This window comes from Arvicola amphibius, chromosome 7 (assembly GCF_903992535.2).
Source record: "Arvicola amphibius chromosome 7, mArvAmp1.2, whole genome shotgun sequence".
Lineage (NCBI taxonomy): Eukaryota > Metazoa > Chordata > Mammalia > Rodentia > Cricetidae > Arvicola > Arvicola amphibius.
In genome coordinates, this window is record NC_052053.1 from 103534356 (window position 1) to 103559626 (window position 25271).

Below are 25271 nucleotides of genomic sequence, written 5' to 3' on the forward strand. Positions count from 1 at the left end.
TCTCTGAACCACAGCTTCACTGGGTATAGTATCCTTGAATGATAGTTTCTTTTCTTCTAGCATGTGAAAGTCTGATCCTACTACTTCTGTCCTATAGGGTTTATGCTGAGGGCAGGTAATTGGAACATGTGTGTGTTTGCATGTACATATATGTATGCATGTATGTGTTTGTGCATATGTGTGCATATATGTTAATTATGTCTATGCGTATGTATGTATGTGTGTGTGTTGCTTTTTTGCTTTCTCAATAACTTTCTCTTTGTATATAACCTTTGAGAATTGATTATGCTATGATTTGGAACAAATTTCAATGAACTGAGTCAATCATGATGACCCTTGAAACCAATTATGGTGACAATGACCTTCATGTACCTGTATTTTAGTTTCTTTTCAATTTTAGGACCAGGTAGTTTTCTGTTATTATCTCTTTGAGCGTGCTTCTTTTCTTTGTAACAATCTGCACACCCTCTTGACTCCCACACCCCAAGTGTCTGTTCCAAAGTTGCTGTGAGCTTTCTTTGCTCTTCATTCTTTCTTCTTTACTCTCCTTTGATAGTCTTTTGATAGCCTACTAATTATTTAGTCTGTTAAAACTTTTGATCTGGCTATAGATTGTATACTATCAATTCAAAGCCTGCTGATGTTAGTGTTTAAGTTACTACAATCCTCTTAAGTTTCTCTGATAAAATACTGAGTGTTTTTTTCTCTATGTTTCCTTGAAGTTCATTCAATTTCCTTAAAGGCTTTAAAAAATTCTCTGGCTGTGTATAAATTGATTCCTTTATGGTCGGCTATTGGCAGTTGATTTTGTCCATTACTGTCAGTTGATGCTGTGGCTTCATTGTTGCTCGTCTCGGGAATTCTAAGCAGCTGCTTTGTGGCCACAGCTATTTCATCAGTGGATGAGAATTTGAGTTCAGGTTTGCCACAAGTCCACACTGGAGCGCTGCCACTCTTTCAACATTGTGAAGTGCTTGAGGCCCCTGTTAGCATATTGTTGGGTAGCTGTTTCTGTAGCTCTCTCTAGGGTTGGGGTGAGCGCAGATACCTCATCTATAGTTACTGATGTGTAGTCAGAAGCCCCAGGATTCTTCTGACTTTTCCTTGACCTCATGGCAGAAGGGCTATACGTAAGCTCCCATAGGCCATCAAAACTACCATACTATTGCATCCAAAGCCCAAACTCATCTGGACTTAGCTCAGTAGAGACTAGAGTCACAGCCCATGACACTGCAGTCTGCTGGTGGCATAGTCTCACCTTACGACTCCTGCAGCTATCCAGAGATAAGGTCTAGAACACGATGTGTTACACTAGGGCATCAGGTCTCTGTCTGGCATCAGGAGAGGTTCAGAAGTCCTGCCTGTGGGCCTTGGCCTTGGTGTGGAAACTTGAGATCTAATAGGCATGGTGTTGGGTTTTACCAGGTGGGCAGAATTCCACTGTGGTCTTGTACTTACTCCACCCTTCCTTTGCAGTTGGCAAGGTATTCCTGCACACTATGCTCAGTTGGCATGAGTCCATTGCCATGCTAGCATGACTCCAGATAAGGCTGGAGCCCCGATTTCTAAAGGATTAGATTTTACAGTGGCAGGTCTAATATTAGGTCAAAAATATAAGTCTTAAGCTTAATTGTCTCTTCCCTTGAGCAGGAGAAGTACCTCACTGTACTGCATGAAGTAAGGGGATAGCCTGGGAATATTGTTTCTTTCTGTATTTTTCAAGGCTTCCTTTCTTAATATGCTAAAACCAACCAACTTCAATGGTCTCTCTCTCCCTCCCTGCCCCCCCTCTCTCTTTCTTTCTCTCGGTTTCCTCAGCTCTTGCAAAAGGGTGAAAAACCGTTCAAGTTCATGCTTCTGTGGGAGACATTACTTGCTGTCACTTTGCTCTGCCTCTTTGTGGAAGGCAGCAATAAGATGTTTGTCAAACACAGTCTATTGCAAGCATATTATGGAGCCAGTCTAATTAAACATAAATAATAGGTAGTCCTGCAGTATTGACTGACAATTTATAAAAACCTGGAACTATTACAGAACACAATTAGTACACTATCTCCTCAATCTGTAATTATTCATCACTTAAAAAATTCACTCTGCTTGTTTTTTTTCTGAAAACACACACTTGCATATTTTTAATGTTCTTCTCTATTAATTTGTTCATATTGCTGCTGTTTGTGTTGAGAGAGGCAGCGATGTTAATGGAAATGTCATGTCTATGATTGCTTTCATTTTGGGGGTGCCTTTAGAGAAGATTATTCAAAGATTTTAAGATACAGTTTAGAAATGCAAACCCTATATTTCTACCAAATTATAATTTAAAACGACCCATTTAAAACGATTGTCCTGCTCTGGTATCTAAATCTCTAAATGACAGTGGAAAACGTAAAAACTACAGAAATGTTTATAAAATAATAGCTTTCTTTTGTGGGATTACAATGTGTTATGGTTTGATGCTTTCAGATAAACAAATAATTCCTCCCCAGTTACTTAGGATCCCCAGGATCCTAAGTTGCTTTACTAAGTGGACGTAACATCATTTGTACCTAATAGGATTTGGCTGGTGAAGCTGTAGAGGGAAATAGTTCATGCTTTTTCTCAAGAAGTCATTTTTGTTCCAAATGCTTGGAAGATGGCAGGTGGAAGTGATCTCTGCCGATCACACATATTTGTAAATTCCTGTGACCACTACATGGTGTTTCCTGAAAATCAGAGCACAGAGCCGCCCACTTTTCCACGTTGCCTCCTGATCACCAAAGAGCTAACGAAAGCGACTATGGGAGGAGGTGATGTAGGGTAAGACAGTGGACCTACGTGCAGTTGGGGTGTGAACCAAATGACTTTTACGAAGTTGCCCCACAGCGGGTCTGGATCCAGAAAACTGACTGGATCCAGAGAGAGGGAGGCTTGTACACTCTAGGGTCAGACCTAGGCAGTACTCATTTTCATTCATAGCTCCCTGCTGATAAATCACAATGGTCACAAGCTGTCTTTGCTCCTGAAATGACGGGCTCAAAGCATCTCTCCATCTTCCAGTAGTGGCAGGAGCTTAAGGACGCCACGCTCCCTGACAGTTTTAGCTCAGCTTTTAGTCTCATCTCTGCTCATCTGCACCAAGTTCTAAAAGCAGAGCCCTTTAATCTGACTCCACCCCCTGGATTTCTGATGTTCTGTCAAAAATTATTTATAATCAAAGAAGTGTTCCGAAAGCTGGAGGGAGTAAGCTGTGAGAGGAGTGTGCATTTCTAAGTCAGATCATCAAGCCCTGGAAAACGGTGGCTTGATTAGGCTTCCTTCGGGAGAGTGGGCTAGCGGAAAAAAGGCCAGAAATGCTGGGGGGTGGTGAGATGTCTTGGTGGGTAAACTGCGTAAGTCTGGTGACCCGAGTTCCATCCCCAGAGCCAATGGAAAGGTGACAGGAGAGAAGCAATGCCACAAAGTTGTTTTCTGACCTCTGTACACGTCGACACACACACACACACACACACACACACACACACACACACACAGGATTATAATAATAAGCAAATAAACTAAGGTTAGAAACTTTAGTTTATAACTTTGTGTCGTCTGATTGGTTATGAACTATTCACACCGCTTTCATGGAGCTTCATGCAGTTGGCATGGTGACGTTCGCTGAGGTCACCACCCTTCTTCCATGCTAACCATTCTAGAAGCCCTACCAGGTGCCAAGCTGTCTCATCAGGGCTTCATATGTGCATATGTGCTAGCCTCTGGAAGTAAATCCAGATACTTTTGTCACATTATTTATTGATTTAGTCAACTTCATTTTTTTTTACTTGGGATATCTGTTTTATTTTTATCATTTCTTTCATTTCAGCTCTTCTTTATGCAACTATTTTTGGAAATGTTACCACAATTTTCCAGCAAATGTATGCCAACACCAACCGTTACCACGAGATGCTGAATAATGTTCGAGATTTCCTGAAATTGTATCAGGTCCCCAAAGGCCTTAGTGAACGAGTCATGGATTATATTGTCTCGACGTGGTCAATGTCAAAAGGCATCGACACGGAGAAGGTAGAGTTGTTTGTTGTTATTATTATTATTGCTGATAATCTTCTGCTTACAGGATATTTAGATGCATGTACATTTCCCACTCGTATTTCTCTTGGGCAACTGCTTTATAGATGCTGCTATAGTTTTTGTAAGTGACATTTCAATCAATCATACTTATTGAGTGCTTAGAAGGTGTGGAGCACCCAATCATTAACAATCAATTAGTACCAGTCATGATATTCAATGGAGAAAATTCAGTTTATGAAAATAGCTCATTACCCCATTCCCCATGACACTTCATTACCACTTAGTAATTTTCTGTTACTCTCTCAGAGCATCCTCCTATGAGATCTTATTCCTAATTTTCCCTTTTGCTTGCTGTCCATTTAAAAATACAGGAGTTCAGAGAGATGGCTCAGCAATTCAGAGAGTTTGCTGCTCCTGCTGGTGACTGGAATTATGTTCCTAGCAGCTATGGCTGGCAGCTCACAGCCACCTGTAACTCCTGTTACAAGGGAACAGACACATTCTTCTGGCCTCTGTGCATACCTGCTTGCACATGTGTACACATACACACTTAAACACACACAAACTTTTTTAAAAGTATATTTTTTAAAAGAAAAAAAAACAGAATGAAACTTACCCGTTATATGTGAAAAAAATTATATTCTCTTCTATCATATCTTTCTCTTAAACATCTCTTTATCAAATGCATTATAAAATCCCTTGTAATTCTTAATCTGCCCTTAATCTTTCATACATGCAGTAGAGACATAGCCCTTTAGTAAAAGTCATTTCATGCCTTTTAAAGGACACTTCTTTTGAATTTTCGCAACCATTTTATACTTGGGCAAAGAAGGACTGATAAAAGCAAATTAAAGTCCCCTCACTTTCCTATACCATCGGATTCAAATAAAATGTTAGGGATGGCAGCTTGAGCTGGCATACGGCAAGTGAACGCCAATCCCGAGTTATTTAGTTTCTAGCACCAGCGAAGACTGTTTCTTGTAGAGCACTTGCTTTAGCAGCTGACAGCCAAATTACAAAATACCTTCCTTGCCATTTGTAGGTAGTATGTGTTTTAACCTCTCTCTCTCTCTCTCTCTCTCTCTCTCTCTCTCTCTCTCTCTCTGTGTGTGTGTGTGTGTGTGTGTGTTTGAGAAAGAGAGAGAACAATTACTTACTCTATAAGTATCATTAAATGCAGTGTGGAAAGTACAATTGATCAAATGAAATTTCAAATAGTAAGTAAGTAAGCAAGTAAGTTTCAAGTCAGAGCAGATATTGTGGGGAGCAGGTTATTGAGAAGAGGTGTGAAAAATGATTGTGAAGACTAAAGGAACCTCTCTCTTTCTCTCTCTCTCCTTCCCTCCTCTCTCTCTCTCTCTCTCTCTCTCTCTCTCTCTCTCTCTCTCTCTCTCTCTCTCTCTCTCTCTCTCTCTCTCTCTCTCTCTCTCTCTCTGTGTGTGTGTGTGTGATGCGCAGAGTAGCTGCATGGAGGAATTATGAAACAGTGAGATGTTCTCCTTCTTTAATATTTCACAATCTAGCCAGGCGGTGGTGGCGCACGCCTTTAATCCCAGCACTCGGGAGGCAGAGGCAGGCAGATCTCTGAGTTCGAGGCCAGCCTGGTCTACAAGAGCTAGTTCTGGGACAGGCTCCAGAAACTACAGGGAAACCCTGTCTCGAAAAACCAAAAAAAAAAATAAATAAATAAATAAAAAAAAATATTTCACAATCTGTAGCATAAATTCCCCAGCTAAATGACCACAGAAGAAAACGTAATGAAAGCATATTTCTTTGCAACTTGATTAATATCCACTGATATTTGTTTAGTGGGGAAATGTGCAAAGAACTTTTAGCAAGGTGGCAAAAAGGTAAAACCACAAATGCATCTGAAACAATTAATAAAAAAAAAGAAGCTATGAATGTGAAGGAGAGCAGGCAAGGGTATGTAGGAGGGTTTGGATGGAGGAAGAAATTTCGTAATTAAATTATGATCTCAAAAAATGTAATATCAAAAAAGTGTGCCACTTGTAAACATAAAATGAAGCTTATTTTCATCTATAACAATATAAATCAGGTTGTTAAGAAGGTGTTTTCAGATGGATACAGAAAATGCCCAATTTTAGCAAAGAGTGGATTCCTTGGTTCTCGCTTGTATTTCTGTAAACTATGGAAATGGGTTGAATGTTTTCTAAAGTGATTTGAATGAGACAATATGCATCAGAGCTGGACTAGAGCTCAGTCCTTATAGCTTTCTACTCTTGTCTTATTCCATGCAGTGATTCCAGCCCATGTCTGGACTTTAAAATCAAGTGCTGACAACCCTCAAGGGTCCCACCTCACCCTAGACATGTTTGCTCATTATATACTCTGCTTTTCATGACTAATGAATCTGTCCAAAAATTATCCTTTAAAAACACATTCTACTGGCATTCCCAATTTAGTTCATGGAAACTATACCCTCTAGGTGCTTAGGACAAAATCCCACACATTTGACCCTCATTAAACCACATCTACTACCTCAAGTTCCCATCACCTCTATTGCCACTATCCGACCCAAGTCCCTGTAGTTCTTGGTAAGTGAACTCTTGAGGGACAGGATGACTTGGGTCAGGTGGATTAGAATGGAGGAGACGGGTAAGGGAAGTGTATTGTCTTAACATGTTTTTCCTTGCATAGTTCCCTTAGATTTTCTTTAAAATATTTTTAACAATAGAGATTATTAGCGAATTTGTGCAAGCACACCCCAAAGCAGGAGAATAAATGAAGTTTCGTGTTTGTTTTAACGCCTCTTCCTGTGTTAGCTCCCAAACAGCTGTCTGCTCAGTTCTATGTACAATGAAATTGAATAACACGTTTCAACTAATTAGAGAAAACACATTACTCCAGTTATTACGGTTTCGTTCTAGCTTCTCCACATATTGAGCTTTATAGGTTTTTTTAATTTAACGTTAACACACAAGCAAATCAATCTCATGGATCCAACTCAGTCTTCGCTTGCCTCTGTTTAGTATAATCATGGGTTAAAAAATACTCATGTGGGGATTTGGACATTTTTAACATTGAAGTTTGTCTAGGTTAATTTTTTTGCATGAGTCAATGCCTAGATTAATTTTATCTACTAGACAACATTTTATTGACTATTAATCACTACAGGTGCTTTGTATTTTTTTTAAATTTAATAACAAAATCCATCCCCTGTGCTTTGCCACTGGCTAACATTCTGTACTTAAAAGACTGAGAAATGGGTGGAATGAGAGAGGATTTAAAATGAAAGGAGATTAGAGGGGAAATAGAAGAGATGATGATTAAAGCTCATAAAATGTATCCTGACATTTGTAATAACTTTTCAGGGAAATAATTCAAATGAAATAAATGATTTGGGACTATATTTTCATTTTGGGGATCACATAAAAATGCACAACTCATACAATGTTTTCTAGAACACGTACTTCTCACCATCCTGGAGTGTCCAGTGCCTCTTTTACAGGTTGGAACCTAAACCCTTATGATTTTTGTTTGCAGTTTTTACTGTTTTTCTAACACATCGCTTGAGCATAAATCAGTAGGCAAAGCCTCCTTGGTTTTCAGTTTTTGCTTTATGTTCTTTGTGTAAGATTAAATGCCAGTAGGAATTTGCATTACATGGAATATTTTGTAAAAATTCATGAAATATGTTTATTTTTGTTTTAAAAGAGGTAACAATCATCCCAATACAGTCCACATTACTCAAATCATAGGTCAACTATCATGATCACCTTTTGACCAGATATTTTAAAGACATAATGTCAAAGGGCAATACACTTTCTCAAAGTTGAAGAAGGTGGTATACAGGTCTGACCACATTGCTATATAAACAGACAGGTAAAGGAAATGTAAATATTCTCTCTGGCTATGAGGAGACTTGTGGAGAGGGGTGGAAGGTAGCTCAAGAACTGAATTTATTTAAAGAGTATGTCTCTCTGCTTCAGAAGGAAATTCATATCTAGAAGTAGAGGATTCGGACAGACACAAGCAGAATGCAAACCCAACGATCTCTCAGGCCCAGCATGCTGCTGCTTTTGCTGCCTTTCCACTCTCTAGTCCTTGTGATTTCTACTGAATGAATTTAGATGGGACACAGAAGCATAGAGTTGAAGAGAGTCTGTGTGTTACAGAATGACTCAAGGCACTCTCAAAGATGAGAGAATGCTCATTGTATAGAAGTGTACCCTCATGGGGAAAGACTGGACCGTAATAACCATTGTACTAACCCACGGGTTTAGGTAGGCATTGTGCTATTATTTTAAAGGCTTCATGAACAGAAACTATGGTGTGCTGATGTGCCCTCGCTTGCAGTTCTGTTAGCTGTCATATCGGACTCAGGGACAAACATTTAAGAGAGTCTGTAAGAAACTTACAGAGAAAAATTCTATGCTAATGTAACACTTATTTTCAGCAGTTTTTCTTCTTTTTCCGCTGCTGTGTGTGTGTGTGTTTTGTGTGTGTACATTGGTGTGGAGACCTAAGCTTTATGTCAAGAATCCACTTTAATTGCTCTTTTACCTTCATTATAAAGGCACCACCTCTCAGTCTAATCCAGAGCTCTTTAGTGTGGAGCCTGTCTCACTCCTTTGTTGGAATTGCAGGCCAGCCAGCTTGCTTAGCCACCTTACTAGTTTGTGTGAGTTCTGGGGATTTGGCTCCGGTCCTCACACTTGCCAGTTAAGCACGTTAACCACTGAGCAATCCTTGCATTTCTAGTCTCAGTATTCTTTCTGTCAATATATTTATATAGAGTGTTTCACAAGTGAAACTAATTAGAATTTTTAAGATGATAAAGTAAAGCACTCATTTAAAAAATACTGCATTTATTTAATCTTTAAAAAAATAATGAGTTTGTGGATTCTCTGATGGGGCTAAGCCAGGTAAGCCCTGGTGTATTTCTTTTATAGACTTAAGTTACCTGCTCATTGGGCAAGAGACACTATGCCTATTCTATCATTTAAAATACATAAATAAGCAAATAACCAAAACAAAAAACATTCTTCAGCCTCAGTCTAACTTTAAAAATTTTGACCTAGTCATGGTAAAGGAACTTCATGATTATCAACTCCATAAGTGTTTCTCAATCATTAACTCCCAAAGTGCTGTAGAATGCGTATTTGGAGTTGTGACAGTCATTTCTCTTTTCTAGCTAGCCTTCATACTTTATCTAAGAAGATAAATTTTATGTACAGCTCCTTTCATGGAGCAGAAGTTAAATAAGATAGCACTCCAGGGCACATTAGAGGTGAATATGAACACAGTGCGTTATATTCACATATTAAAATGTCGTAATGAAAATCATTATTTTATATAATTAAAACACATTAATAAAATTGCTGAAAAAAGCAAGGAAACCAGAACAGTCTTAGTAAACATATAATAGAATTATAATAAGCAAAGAGGAATACTAATACTTCCTGTAATAATAATTTGGAACACTCAAGTTTGAATTTTAAGTTCTCATGGCTTTTGTACAGTTTGAGAATTCAATGCAGTTTTTATATAACTGTTAGCTAATATCATTGACTTGTAGATGTCCTCTACTAAGCAATGTTGTTTTCCGTGCTAATGTTAAGGAAGAGCATATTCTAACTAAGTTAAGTCCTAATGACTCAAGCGTCTCTCTAGGAATAATACTAAGTAGAATCTTTTTATTTTAGTTGCTTCACGTTGACATTGCTTTAGTGCAGCAGCACAGGCTTAGTTTGTACTTCATTTTCTCATCACTTAGCCGTCAGCTTCTGAGGAAGGTCACAAGGTCTCATTTGATAGCTAGAAAGAAAGGGACAGATGGAGCTGTCTACATGAAGCCATGATGCCTTAGTAACTTTGTCTAGCCCAGAAGCATTGGGGCTCATCCTTCTGGGTTCAAATCTCTGGAAGAGATACAGCCACATACCTGACTTACTTGGCTGAAGTGTGAAAAGCGGTCACCTGATGCCTCCAGAGAGTGGGCATGAAGAAGAGTGGGCAAATCATTTCATTCACAGTGCCATGCATACATTTCTTTTCTTCCCCAGTGAAGAGGGCCATGTGCCTGGCATCATTTTCTCCGGCTTTACTTGGCATTTAGTGAGTGTAGCATTGCCTTTAAATGTGGATAGAAGTGGAAACATCAACTGGATCATAATTTAGAGAAGCAAATTTTTCTGCACATGCATGTGTTGAGAACAAATGCGTAAACATATTCTATATTGTGGGGAAAGGTTAAGTCACCAGTCAGTCTGAATGCAGACCATACCATCTTATGAGTCAGAGTCTACATCCAGCCTGATATTTTATTCTGACCTGCTTTGATGGGTTGGCTCCAGCCAGAGCAAGTTTTTAGCAAATGACATCTGCATTTGAATGAAATCATGACTTTCTTTAGGATTTTGGAGACTATTTAGTTAAAGGTAGAATTATGAAGAAGGTCAGATTTTATAATTTCTTTATTTAAAATAAATCTCCATTCATGGCATTTCTCTTAGTATTTTTTGCCATAGTTTGACTCTGCTCATCTTTCTAAGGAAATTATTTATCTTATTTCATGTCTATGTGTATATGTGTGTGCCTGTATGTATGTACGTGATCTGTGTGCATGCAGTGCCAGCAAAGGTCAGAAGAGGGCATCATATCCATGGGAACTGGAGTTACAGATGGCTGAGATACACCTTGTGGGTGCTGGGTACTGACCCAAGTTCCTCACAGCAAGTGGTCTTAACCATTGAACCATCTCTCCAGCCCGACTATGTTGTCCTTTATTATTTTTTTCAAGGGTTTTGTGACACCATTCTCTTTACCCACCCTCCTGTCTCTTTCTTGGCTCTTATGATAATGAATAAAGGATATCTTTTTTGGCATCAGCTGGTGGGTTTTGATTCTTACTCATTTTCTATTCCATAAAAACTACATTTAGCACCTTTACTTATTGTGCCAAAAAAACCATGGACATCTCTGTCTGACACAGCAGAAGGCAGAGAAGAGGTAGAAAAAGATGTAGGTAATACCTTAAAAGAAAGAAAAATCACAATAATCACAATGCAAGAGAGTTATCCTTCTACCTGTATGCTTCCCATTGATGTTCTTGACCCCTTCCTTGTGTAATTTTGGCATCAAGGAGAGGAACATATGACTGAGAAATTTGCTGCTTTTCTCTCAGTTTTGCTTTTTATAAATCCAGACTTTCCTCGAGTCCATGAATTAGCCCCCTATTCTCTCACATTTGTACCTTTCTTATTCCTTGGGCTTTCTCAAGGATACTTTCATTCTCTACTTTTCATCCACAGTATCTCTGATGACAGGAGGTATCAACTGAGAAGGATCTGTGTAGTAGCAGATTGTATAAACAGCAAAGTACCGTTTAAAGTTTATGTCTGCATAACAAATATCATCGGGCCTTGTAATTATAGCTGTTGAGTGGCAATACAAATAAACGCAATTGTTGCTTTTATGTTGATTAGAGTTAATGAAAAGAGAAGAGACAAAAATTATAGTGATTGTAAAAAAAATGTGATTGTAAGTTGTGTTGGTGCTAGGTATATAATACAGGGTGCTATGCAAGAGTCTAATAGGGACAGTCAGTTTAGCTCAGATTGAAAGGCTGTGTGCTAGAAGTAGAAAAAAATGGGCATAGAATTTGGATAACAGAGATTTGTTAGAATAAAAACTTTGCTGCCTTTCGTAATCAAACTCAAATTACCTATGTGCTGATAGTTAACACAACTGATCTATAGATGGAAACAGTAAAAAGGAGAAAAAGCCAAGATCTCTGGGCTCTGTTAATTACTAATAAATCAACACTTAGCCAGTATTATCTAGGTATACACCACCTGGCATTTCTTTGTGTTACAGAATCATTTCACTGACTCTTCATGTTAGTTAAGAATTTTACTCTCAATCCAATAACTACATAGATTGGTAACTGAATCTGCTTAAAAACATTAGTACATATTTCCTTAGATATGTTAAAGTTATGTGGGTCTGCTGGCTTTGAGGGCACCAATCAAAACTCCAGTCATATGTGTCATGAGGGCACAGATGGCACAGGGATGAGGGGAAGTGTCAGGGATATATTTGTAACCAGAGGACACCATTATCACCTCTTGCAGTGATGAGTTTGTTGGAAGAGTAGCACAGTTCTTTGTAAGGTGTTGACATGTGGCATTCCTGAAATGTGCCTTTTCAGGCAAAAAAGAAAAAAAAATCTCAGTATTATATAACCATTTTATTCTAAAAAAGTTAATTTAATGGAAACAGATGACTTGTATGTAAAATTGGAAATAAGAACCAGAAAAAGGAGGAAGTACATTAAATCCCTCATAATCTCACTACCTATAAAACTACATTTTGGCAGATTTACTCTGTGTGTTGTAAATATGTATAGGCTGAACGTCCTGCATTTGAAGTGCTTGGAACTGGGAGGCATTTAGATTTTGGGTATGTTTTAGATTTAGGGACATTTATATATACATAATGAGGTATTGACATGAAATTTATCTTAATGTCATGTACTTAAGTATACAAACTAAAGGTAATACTTTTCTGTAATGCTGTTAGTTTACAGAAGCCCATCTCCTGAGTTTAAACATAGAACTATCCAATTGCTAGATCATATTTCAAATTACTTGTTGGTTTTGTGACATTTTGAATGTATTTTGATTATAGAATCTAAGATGTCAATCCATGTTGTGGAAGCCTTGAGTTCTACTCTGTGGCTATATCTCAATATATTTTCTTTTTTTTTTCATTCTCATGGTTTATTTTTTTTTTATATTTAAAAATTTCCATCTCCTTCCCTCCTCCTCCCCCTCCCTCCGCTCCTCCACCCCCTTCCCGCCCCTCCTTCTCCCCCTTCCCTCCCCTTCCCTCCACCCATACCTCCCCTCCCTCCCTCTCAAGGCCAAGGAGCCATCAGGGTTCCCCACTCTATGCTAAGTCCAAGGTCCTCCCAACTCCCCCCAGGTCCAGGAAGGTCAAACCCGTCTCTCTGAATGTGGCCAACAGCAGGGGCTGACTGAGAAGCAAAGGACATTGGCGCTGGGCTCTGATTCTTCTGCATGGACGGGCTCTGTGGGAGCCTTCTCAATATATTTTCATTTCCCTATTATTATATAATTAGAACGTCTGATCATTGCATTAATATAAACAGCAGAAATGGGGTTTTCTGGATCATCGTGTTTGCACATTTTATAGCTATGCTATTTTATGGTTATTTCTTCTGAAATATCAAATCAACCATAAACAGCATAAATTTGTATATGTGCTTTTGAGAACATCACTGTCAACACTAGGTATTGATCTGTAAAACATTGTGAAATTAATAGACCAATTAATAGCGCATTTGATTTTCTCTTTCTTCCAACACACACATACTATGTAATTGTCATTCCACACAACAGAAGCTAGGCTGTAAAAAGACTGTCTTCTTTAATCAAAGAGCTTATTAGGTGACTTGCATAAGCATGGTTAGGGGTTATGTGCTTTTCTTAGAGTTTCCATTGCTGTGATGAAATATCATGGCTAAAAGCAAGTTGGGGAGGACAGGGTTTATTTGACTGCTACTTTCACAGCATTGTTCAGCATTGAAGGAAGTCATAACAGGAACTCAAACAGGACAGGAACCTTGAGATAGGAGCTAACGCAGAGGCCATGGAGGGACACTGCTTACTGGCTTGCTTCCCATGGCTTGCTCAGTCTTCTTTCTTAGAGAACCCAGGACTATCAGTCCAGGATGGCAGTAACCACAATGGTCTGGACCCTCCCTTGTCCGTCACTAAGAAAATTCCCTACAGCTGGATCTTATAGAGGGATTATTGTTTTCAGCTGAGGTTCCATTCTTTCAGATAACTAAATGGAGCAACAAGGTGACTTTGTCACCGAAAAGCCCACTTTACAGGCAGATCCATAAGAGACGGTTCTTTCCTCAGAAATATTTACTGCTTTTATAACCATGGGTAGTTGCCTGGTAGATCTTGTAACTTTCTAACCAACCTGAATCTTATGAGACTTTTCTCCCTTTAGAGGGGAACTCTTTAGTTCAAGGGAAACAGTTGTACTTGCTTTCCCAATAGTAAGCATCAGTTTTGGATAGACCAGTTAGTCTTATTATACCTTAACTGTTCCCATTTTCACATTTTTCAACTTGACTGATTAAGTTATTTTTTTCTGACTGTACACTCACCACCATCCTGTGGGTACTTAAACTTTTGGATAGACATAATTGCTTGACATAATTTCAGAGCTAAGCCCCACAACAGAGGGCATTTGAAAATGTGTCTACCTACTGAGGTAAGGTATTGCTTGGCAGATGTAGTTGGGGAATGTGCATGCAACCCTTTTAATACAGGCCAGAGGTTACACCTAGCAACCAATGCAAAGATTTAAGGACTCCACTCTGGGATTAAAACTATTTACACTTTCGGTGGGATATGATGAGGAAGAGACTCCACCAGCAGCAAAGGGTTTCAGGGTCTAGCATGCTAGTCTCCCTCTGTAATTTTCAGATTATCAATCAAACTTAGAGTGAGATTGCATATTCTTTTCTTTCTGAGACAAGGTTTCTCTGTGTAGCTTTGGAGCCCATCCTGGAACTCTCTCTGTAGACCAGGCTGGCCTCAAACTCACAGAGATCCTCCTGCCTCTGCCTCCCGAGTGCTGGGATTAAAGGCGTGTGCCACCACTGCCTGGTTGAGATTGCATATTCCCTCATAATCTTTTCTGTGATATGTAAGATTAAAAGTAAGTACACTTGTTGAGATGATCTTAGGAGAAATAATTGTAATTTTTCTTAGTACCTAGGAAAAATCAGAAGGCAGAGATTAAATTAATAGTTTAGTATTCCAACACATGTGGCAAACTCCATCTTTTTTTTTGGTTTTTCGAGACAGGGTTTCCCTGTAGTTTCTAGAGCCTGTCCTGGAACTAGCTCTTGTAGACCAGGCTGGCCTCGAACTCAGAGATCCGCCTGCCTCTGCCTCCAAAGTGCTGGGATTAAAGGCATGTGCCACCACCACCCAGCTCGCAAACTCCATCTTGACAATAAAGGAGGAATTAATGGGAGGCAACCTCCCTCACCCCACCAGAAACAGGAGTCACTGTTCAAAGAGAAAGGGAAGTCCAGCCATTAAGATTCACCCAGCTGCTCTGATTAAGACCCCTTTATCTAATGGCAGTTTGAAATAAAAGTGCATGCAAAGATTTGTCCAGCTTCATGTGGTCATTACCTCATTCCCAAGTACCTTGTAAAGTTGTAAGTCAATGGTCATATAACTTTAGTATATTTGAAATAACATATAATTTGATAAATTGGAAGGCACAGTGTAATTAGAAGTATTTCATTTATTTAGCCATCCTCAACACAGTAGAAAGTACCCCTTCCACATGATAAGGAATCAAGTCAGACAGCACCTTGAGCTCCACAGGCTTTCTGCTGCTGATGGCCACACGCCATTATCACGTGAGCTGTTTAGAAAAATTTAACTGAACCATGACTCGTTATCTTTGCAACATACTCATATGTGACTAAAGAAAAAGGTAGATAATTTTCTTTTTTAAAAAAAATATAATTCTGCTACTCCCACTTCTTCCCACCCCACCCCTATCCACTCCTCAGATAGGGTGAGGTCTCCCATGGGGAGTCAACAAAGTCTGTCACATTACTTGAGACAGAACCAAGGGCTTTCCCCCTGTATCTAGGCTGAGCAAGGTATCTCTCCAGAGGGAATGGGCTTCATAGAGCCAGTTCATTCAGTAGGGATAAATACTGGTTCCACAGCTAGTGGCCCCACAAACTACCCAAGTTACACAAGCGTCACCCACACTTAGAGGGTCTAGTTTGTTCCCAGCTGCCAGTCCCACTAGTTGGGTCAGATGTTTCTGTGGGTTTCCCCATCATAATCTTGGTCCTTCTGTTTATAATATTGCTCCTCCCTCTTTATGGCTGGACTCCAGACTTTTGGCCCAGTGCTTAGCTGTGGATCTCTGTATCTGCTTCCATCAGTTACTGGATGAAGGTTCTATGATGACAATTAAGGTAGTCATCAATCTCATTACAGGGGAAGGATATTTTAGGTACCATCTCCACTATTGCTTAGATTCTTAGCTGGATCTTTGTGGATCCAGGGGAATTTCCCTGGTGCCTGGTTTCTTGTTAACCCCATAATGGCTCCCTCTTTAAGGTAACTTTTTCCTTGATTTTCCTCTCTGTCCTTCACCCACTTGACCTTCCTGATTCCTCACATTCCCCTCCCTGCTCCTCTTCTCTCCTCCCACTTCTTTACTACCCTCCCCACTTCACCTGCTCTGCCAATTTACTAAGTAGATCTTGTTTACTTCTCCCTCCTGGGAGGGGTGGGGGATCCATGTATGTCTGTCTTAGGGTTTTCCTTGTTTTCTGTCTTCTCTGGGGTTGTGGACTGTAGGCTGGTTATACTTTGCTTTGTGCCTAATATTCATTTATATGAGTACATACTGTGTTTGTATTTCTGGAACTGGGTTACATCACTCAGGATGTGTATTTGTTGTTATTGTTGTTGTTGTTGTTCCATTCATTTGCCTGCAATTTCAAGGTGTCATTGTTTTTTATCACTGAATAGTACTCCATTGTATAAATGTACCTCATTTCTGTTATCCATTCTTTGGTTGAGGGGCATCTAGGTTGTTTCCAGCTTTTGGCTATTATGTTGCTATGTTGTTATGAACATAGTTGAGCAAATGCCCTTGTGGTATGAGTATGTATCCTTTGGGTATATGCCCAGAAGTGGTATTGTTGGGTCTTGAGTAAACTGATTTCCAATTTTCTGAAAAACCACCATACTAATTTCCAAAGTGGTTGTACAAGTTTGCACTCCCAGCTGCACTGAAGGATTGTTCCCCTTACTCCACATCTTCTCCAGCATAAGCTTTCATTAGTGTTTTTTAACCTGACTGGTATAACATGGTATCTCAGGGTTGTTTCAATTTGTGTTCCCCTGAAGGCTAAGGATGCTGAGCAGTTCCTTTAAGTGCCTTTTCACCATTTGAGACTCCTCTGTTGAAAATTCTCTGTTTAGGTCTGTATCCTATTTTTAACTGGATTATTTGATATTTTACTATCTAGATTCTTGAGTTCTTTGCATATTTTGGAGATCAGCCCATTGATATCGGGTTGGTAAAGATTTTTTTTTCCATTCTGTAGGTTGTTGACTGTGTTCTGTGCCTTACAGAAACTTCTCGTTTCAGGAGGGCCCATATATTAATTGTCCATCTCAGTGTCCGTGCTACTGGTGGTGTATTCAAGAAATGGTCTCCTGTGCCCATGCATTCAAGGATACTTCCAACTTTCTCTTCTATGATATTCAGTGTGGCCGGACTTATATTGAGATCTTTGATCCATTTGGACTTGAGTTTTATGCATGGGGATAGATATGGATCTATTTACATTCTTCTACACGTTGACATTCAGTTATGCCAGCACCATTTGTTGAAGATGCTTAATTTTTTTCCATTGTACAATTTTAGCTTCTTTGTAAAAAATCAGGTGCTTATAGGTGTGTGGATTAATATTAGGGTCTTCAATCCGATCCAATTGGTTCACCTGTCTGTTTTTTTGCCAATACAAAGCTGTTTTCATTAGCTCTATAATACATTTTGAAGTCAGTGATGGCGATGAGTCTGAAAGTTCATTTATTGTACAGAATTGTTTTGGCTATCCTGGATTTTGGTTTTTCTATATGAAGTTGAGTATTATTTTTTTCAAGGTCAGTAAAGACTTATACTGGGATTTTGATGGGGATTTCACTGAATCTGTAGATTGCTTTTGGTAAGAAAGTCATGTTGATTTACTATGTTGATCCTACCTATCCAAGAGTATGGGTGATTTTTTCATTTTCTGATATCTTCTTCAATTTCTTTCTATAAAGACTTAAAGTTCTTGTCATACAGTTCTTTCAATTGATTGGTTAGAGTTATCACAAGATATTTTATGTTGTTTCTGGCTATTGTGAAGGATGACGCTTCTCTGATTTCTTTCTCAGCCCATTTATCAACTGTATATAGGAGAGCTACTGATTTTTTTTGAGTTAATTTTCTATCTTGCCACATTACTGAAGGTGTTTATCAGCTGTAGGAGTAGAAATTTTTTGGTTACTTATGTAAACTATCATATCATCTGCAAATAGTGAAAGTTTGACTTCTTCTTTTCTAATTTCTATCCCCTGATCTCCTTTTGTTGTCTTATTGCTCTAGCTAGAACTTTGACTATTATTTTATTTATTTTTTTTAATTTGCATTTCTCTGATGGCTAAAGATGTTAAATGTTTTTTTTCTCATTTTTTTATTCAAGATTTCCATCTCCTCCCCTCCTCCTCCCCCTTCCCTCCCCTCCCTTCCACCCATACCCCCACTCCACCCCTCTCCAAAGACAAAGAGCCATCAGGGTTCCCTTCACTATGTTAAGTCCAAGGTCCTCCCAGCTCCCCCTAAGTCCAGGAAGGTGAGCAACCAAACTGACAAGGCTCACAGTGAGCCCGTCCATGCTGTAGAGTTCATGTTCATTGCCATTGTCCTTGGTTTCTCAGTCCTCCGCCACAGTCAGCCACATTCAGAGAGTCCGGTTTGGTCCCCTGTTCCATCAGTCCCATTCCGACTGGACTTGGTGGTCTCCCGTTAGATCTGTCCCACCGTCTCAATGGGTAAACGCACTCCTCACAGTCCTGACTTCCTTGCTCATGATCTCCCTCCTTTTGCTCCTCATCAGGACCTTGGGAGCTCAATCCGGTGCTTCTATGTGGGGCTCTGTCATTTTCTCCATCCAATGCCAGGTGAAGGTTCTATGGTGATATGCAAGATATTCATGAGTATGACAATAGGATCTGGACATTTCTGGCACCCTCTCCTCAGCTGCCCAAGGAACTAGCTGGGGGAGTCTTCCTGGACACCTGGGAACCCCTCTAGAGTCAAGTCTCTGCCAACCCTAGAATGGCTCCCTTAACTAAGATATATAATTCCTTGTTCCCATATCCACCCTTCCTATATCCCAACCATCCTATTCCCCCAAGCTCTTCCCATCCTCCACTTCACACTTTTCTCTCCCCATCCCCCCATCCCCCCATCCCACCCCACCCCCATGTTCCCATTTTTTGTCCGACAATCTTGTCTACTTCCAATATCCAGGAGGATAACTATATGTTTTTCTTTGGGTTCACCTTCTTATATAGCTTCTCTAGGATTTTTTACGAATTATTTTAAATAGATATGGAGAGAGTGGATAGCTTTGTTTTGTTCCTGATTTAGTGGAATCACTTTGAGTTTCTCTTTATTTAGTTTAATGCTGGCTGTTTTCTTGCTGTATATTGCCTTTATTAAGTTTAGGTATGTTCCTTGTATACCTGATCTCTTCCAGATATTTATCATGAAGGGGTATTGTTGGATTTTGTCAGATGCTTTTTCCATATCTAACGATATGATCATGTGGTATTTTCTTTCAGGTTTGTTTAGATGGCAGATTACATTGACAATTTTTCATATGTTGAACTATCCGTGTATCTCTGGGATGAAGCCTACTTGGCCCTGGTAGATTATTTTCTTATGTGTTCTTGGATTAAGTTTGCCAGTATTTTATTGAGTATTTTTGCATCAATGTCCATGAGGGAGATTAGTCTGTAATTCTCTTTCTTAGTTACATCTTTGTATGGTTTGGATACCAAGGTAGCTGTTGTCTCATAAAAAAAGTTTGACAATATCCCTTCTGTATCTATTGTGTGGAAAAATTGAGGAGTACCGGTAGTAGCTCTTCTTTAAAATTCTGGTAGCATTCTGCACTGAAACCATCGGATCCTGGATATTTTTGGTTGGGAGAATTTTGATGACTGCTTCTATTTACTTAGGGGTTGTAGGTATATTTAAATTATTTATCTGTTATTGATTTTTTTGGCATGTTGTACCTGTCCAGAAAATTGTCCTTTTCCTTTAAATTTTCCAATTTTGTGGAGAATAGGTTTTTGAAGTATAATTCTCTGTATTTCCTCTGTCTTTTGTTATGCCCCCTTTTCATTTCTGATTTAATTAATTTGTATATTCTTTCTAAGTCTTTTAGTTAGTTTGGATAAGGGCTTCCATTTCTGCTTTTTGATTAGTTTGGATGAGGGCTTGTCAATCTTGATTTTCTCAAAGAACGAACTCTTTGTCTCATTGATTCTCTATATTGCTTCCTTGGCTTCTATTTTATTGATTTCAACCCTTAATTTGATTATTTCCTGATCTACTCCTCCTGGGTGAGTTTGTTCCTTTTTGTTTTAGAGCTTTCAGGTGTGCTGTTAAGTCACTAGTGTGAGATTTCTCCACTTTCTTTATGTAGGCACTTAGAAGTTGAGGTGTGTGTTTTATATGCAGCAGAAGGATGGATCCTGTTTTCAAATTCATTCTGTTAACCTGTCTATTTGTATAGGTGAATTAAGACCATTAATATTAAGAGATATTAGTGACCAATGATTGTTAGTACCTGTTTGTGTATAGTTTTGTTGTTGGTGGTGGTATTTAATTTGTGTTTTAATAAATAAAGCTTGCTTGAAGATAAGAGAGTAAAACAGGCAGTGGTGGCACACACCCTTAATCCCAGTAACACTAGGTTGCCATAGAAACTGGGCAGTAGTGGTGCACACCTTTACCCAGCACTAGAGAAAAATATAAAATGAGAGGAGACAGGTTTCAGGCTCAGTCTCATTCTGAGGATTCCCAGAGGCAGGATCACTATTTTTGAACTGAGGTAGAAGTTAGAGCCAGTGGCTGGCTGCTTTGCTCTTCTGGCCTTCAGGTTGAACCCCAGTATATGTCTGAGGGTTTTCATTAATAATGTTACAGGTGTTGCGTGTGTTTTTTCCTTCTTTAGGTTTCGCTGCTACTGGGTTATTTTTTGCCTGTGTTTCTGTGGGTGTAGCTAGCTTTCTTGGGTTGGAGTTTTCCTTCTAGTAATTTCTGTAGGGCTGAATTTGTAGATAGGTATTATTTAAATATGGTTTTGTCATGGGATATCTTGTTTTCTCCATCTACGGTGATTGAAAGCTTTGCTGGGTATAGAAGTCTGGGCTGGCATTCATGGTCTTTTAGTGACTGCAGAACACCTGCCCAGGTCCTCCTGGCTTTCAGAGTTTCCATTGAGAAGTCAGGTGTATTTCTGATAGGCCTGCCTTTATATTTTACTTGGCCTTTTTCCTTTGCAGCTCTTAATAATCTTTCTTTATTCTGTATAGTTAGTGTTTTGATTATTATGTGGTAAGGGGACTTTTTTCATTCCAGTCTACTTGGTGTTCTGTAAGCTTCTTGTACCTTTATAGGCATGTTCTTCTTTAGGTTGGAAAAGTTTTCTTCTATGATTTTGTTAAAAATATTTTCTGTGCCTTTAAACTGGACTCCCCCTTCTTTTATCCGTAGTCTTCTTAGGTTTGGTCTTTTCATGGTATTCCATATTTTCTGGATATTTTGTGTTAAAAGTTTGTTGGATTTAACATTTTTTTTAATGACCGATGACTCTATTTCTTCTATTGTATCTTCAACACCTGAGATTCTTTCTTCCACCTCCTCTATTCTGTTGGTTTTGCTTGCACATGAAGTTTCTGATCATTTACTCAGATTTTCCATTTACGGAATTCCTTTAGTTTGTGTTTACTTTATTGCCTCTATTTCAGTTTTCCAGTTTTGAACCATTTTTTCATCTCTCTGATTGTTTTTTTCTTGTCTTTCTTTGCTTTCTTTAGGGGATTTATTTCTTCCAGTTTTTTGTTTGTCTTTTCCTCCACTTTTTAAAAGGAAGCTTTCATTTCTATTTTAAGGGACTCTATCATCTTCATAAAGTTATTTTAAAGATTGTTTTCTTCTGCTTCATCTGCATTGGTATGTTTAGGTCTTGCTGTTGCAAAACCACTAGTTTCTGGTTGTGCCGTATTGCTCTTTATGTTATCGAATATATTCTTACACTGCCGTGGAAGCTGTGGAAGATGGTTGGAAGTATGGGGAGGCTCTTCCCAGGTCTCTGGGATTTTGCTGGGTAGTGATGAGCCCGTGTTTTTAGGGGTTAAGGTCTAGAGAAAAGAGCCCTTAGGCACAGGACCCAGACACTTACCTCTCCAGGTGGGAACAAGGGCCAGGTTCTAGTAGTCATAGATGCCCTTGGGAGTGGTTGTGTGGTTGTGGGTGTGAAGAAGCCCCAGGTCTCTGGGGCTTCGCTGGGTGTGGGTGGGGTGTGGAATGTGCCTCCAGGTACTAAGGCTTAGAGAGTAGGGCCCTCCAGTGGGGGACTCAGACACCTTTCTATGTTGGGGTGGGGCCAAGGCTCTGGTGGGTGCAGATGGATGTCATCTTTGGGGGTGGTTGGGAGTAGGGGAGGCTGCTCCCAGGCCTCTTGGGGGTCAGGTGGTTGGGGGTGGAGCAAGGGATATACCTCTGGGGACTATGGCCTAGAGAGTAGATGTAGGACCCTCCAGCTGGGGAGTCAGATACTCACTTACCCTTGATAATTCTCTTAAAGGTAGGTAAAATTCTCTTCATGCTGAAAGCTGAAACCTGACAGGAAGTTTAGATTATTCACGAATACTTAGAGGCATTGATATTTACTTTGAAGATCCAGTTCCCTATTCTGTTACTCAATAATAAATGTCTACTAAGCATCTGCCTACATTTAATACATTATTGAGTCTTTGGAAGGGTAAGAGCAACTATTAGATAGCTCTTACCATATTGCATTCACTGTCCAGCAGGAATGACTAAATGAAGCTCCAACCTTGGACCTGCCAGCACTGATTTTAAGGTTATACCTAAAGCACTGGCCTTCATAGGGATAGCACCTGGAAGAGGTGTCTTTGTGGAATTCCTAACAGTGGGAGCGGGTGTGTCTTTGGCTCTTTGGACTGCTCTTGGTACTCTTTTCCTCCTGGTGGGTTGCCTTGACCAGCACTGGGATGAGGGATTTCACATTATCTTATTGTATTTCGTGATATTGTGTTTGGTTTTTGTCTCATGGAGGCCTGCTCTTTTCTGAAGGGAAATGAAGGGGGAGTGAATGAGGGAGATGGAGGGAGATAGGTGGAATGGAGGGAGGGAAAACTGTGGTCAAGATATATTTTATGAGAGAATAATCTATTTACAATAAAAAGGAATGAACACATTATATTTAGGAATGTGTTTGCATGTACCTATACACATGCATGTACATATATGCATGCAATAACAATTAGTAAGAAAATATGCCATGAATTGGAAGGAGAGTGGGGAGGGGCATATGAGGAGATTTGGTGGGAAGAAAGAAAAAGGAGTAATGCAACTTTGTTATAATCTCAGAATGAAAATGAAAAAATATGAAGTTTTCCAAAAAGTGATAGAACTCAGTTTCAGAGAATACCGATACATTTTTTTCCCTAGTGTTATATATTCTTTCCATTCAACCATAATGATTAATACTCTATATGGTGCTATAGTCCCCATTCTAAAGATAAAAGAAGAGATTGTGAAAAATAAATTTCCCAAGGTGCCAGAGCTAATAAATGACCAAATGGGTTTGATCCTGATTTCCAGAGTTCTGACTCTACATTCTTGCTCCGGGCCTTACATCACCTACCCACTCACTTAACTTCCTACCTATTTGATACCAGATAGCAGACACTGGAGATGAAGCTATGAGACAAAAAGCCAGCACTTTTCTGTTACGAAACCTGTAATTGAGGGAACGTTAGGTTTAAAAAGATAATGGTATCAATAATATTGTCCAGTTCCTCAAGGAAATCTTGAATGATTTCTGCAGTTGCAAACATTTGTGGTAATGGGAATTTTCTGTTAATTATGTTTTCCTCCTCAACAGAGAGAAATGATCTTTACTAACATTGATAGTGATGGAAATACACTATTAAGAATGTACTGTGCTTTGGGATATGTGCAAAAATATTAATTCTGATGAACATATTATAGTTACATGATCTCTGATTACTATTTTACTAGTGTTCTGAAGCCAAGTAATAGCTATGATTATAATAATTCTTATTTCTTATTTTATTAATGCATAAAAGATGTGTATTTTATTGAACTGAATTGGTATAATTACAACTGGGAACAATGAAGTCTGAAATTTTCATATATTTATCTGGCTAATTTGAAATGAGTATCAGATTAATATTATCATTTTTCCAATATTGAGAAAATGTTCCTGTGCTCATATTAGTGTTGTGCTTAGAAAAAGCTGTTTGTATTTGTATAATTAGTATGGAACATTTACAAATGTATGCAAATATTATTTTCTTGAATTCCCTTAAGAAATTAAATTCTTTTTAAAAACTTATTTTAATGAACCAATTGCGAAACATCATGGGATCATAGTCAAGCCAACAAGCATACAGTATTCTATAATGAAGCAGCCAATGACAGTATTAATAGTGGCCCCACCAACAAGCCTGTTACTTGTGCAAACCATACAAACACAATAAAAAGGTTTGGGTTTGCATTAATCTATAACATATTTGAAGAAATTACTGTAGTGAAATCTCCCTATAAACCTTTATTTGACTTTATGAGGGTTATTGCAAACTTTCAAATGTAACAAAGATAACACAAAATGAACAAATAATCAAAAAGCTACAGTAGTCTAGTTTTTCTTTCCTGTCATTTTATTTTCAAAGTATTTTTTAAAAGACCAGTAGGGCTGACAGGGAAATCAGGATGTTGATATTGCAAGCTCTCTTTTCTAGCTTAAGGTTACGACTTGAGAAACGGACTTTGGACACTTGTTTATGAGAGAGTTAATGCAAAAGTACCATATCACAGCAATAAATTTTCTACGTCTAAGATGCTTTTCTACACAAATTTTAAAGAAAAGGTTAAGGAAAGCCTTTGAGAGCTTGTTTGGATGTTCTAGCAAGGGAGCCCAGGATGCACATGTAGCAGTGAAGGAGGAAGGGGCACATGTGGGGGTCAAGGAGAAACCTGGTGCAAGGGAAACTCCCATGAATCTATAAGGATGAACCCAGCTAAGACTACTAGAAATAGTGGACAGGTAATCCGAACTGGCCATCTCCTGTAGTTAGATTGGTAACTACCCCAGTTGCCATCAGAGAGCCTTCATCCAGTGACTGATGGAAACAGATGCAGAGATTCACAGCCAAACACTGGGCTGAGCTCAGGGAATCTTGTTGAAGAGAGGGAGGAATGATTGTAAGAGACAGCGAGGATCAAGATCATCACAAAGAAACTCAGAGCAACAACTAACCTGTGCTCCTAGGAAC

At 39.1% G+C, this 25271-nt stretch overlaps 1 protein-coding gene across 1 annotated transcript in view; it reads left to right on the forward strand.

The window, feature by feature from the left end:
• Kcnh5 (potassium voltage-gated channel subfamily H member 5) overlaps window positions 1–25271 on the forward strand; it is a 286746-nt gene that overhangs the window by 165239 nt on the left and 96236 nt on the right. Inside the window, exon 8 of the mRNA XM_038337552.1 lies at window positions 3839–4038. Coding sequence (XP_038193480.1) covers window positions 3839–4038 — 200 coding nt within the window. The remainder of the gene's footprint in view (window positions 1–3838; window positions 4039–25271) is intronic.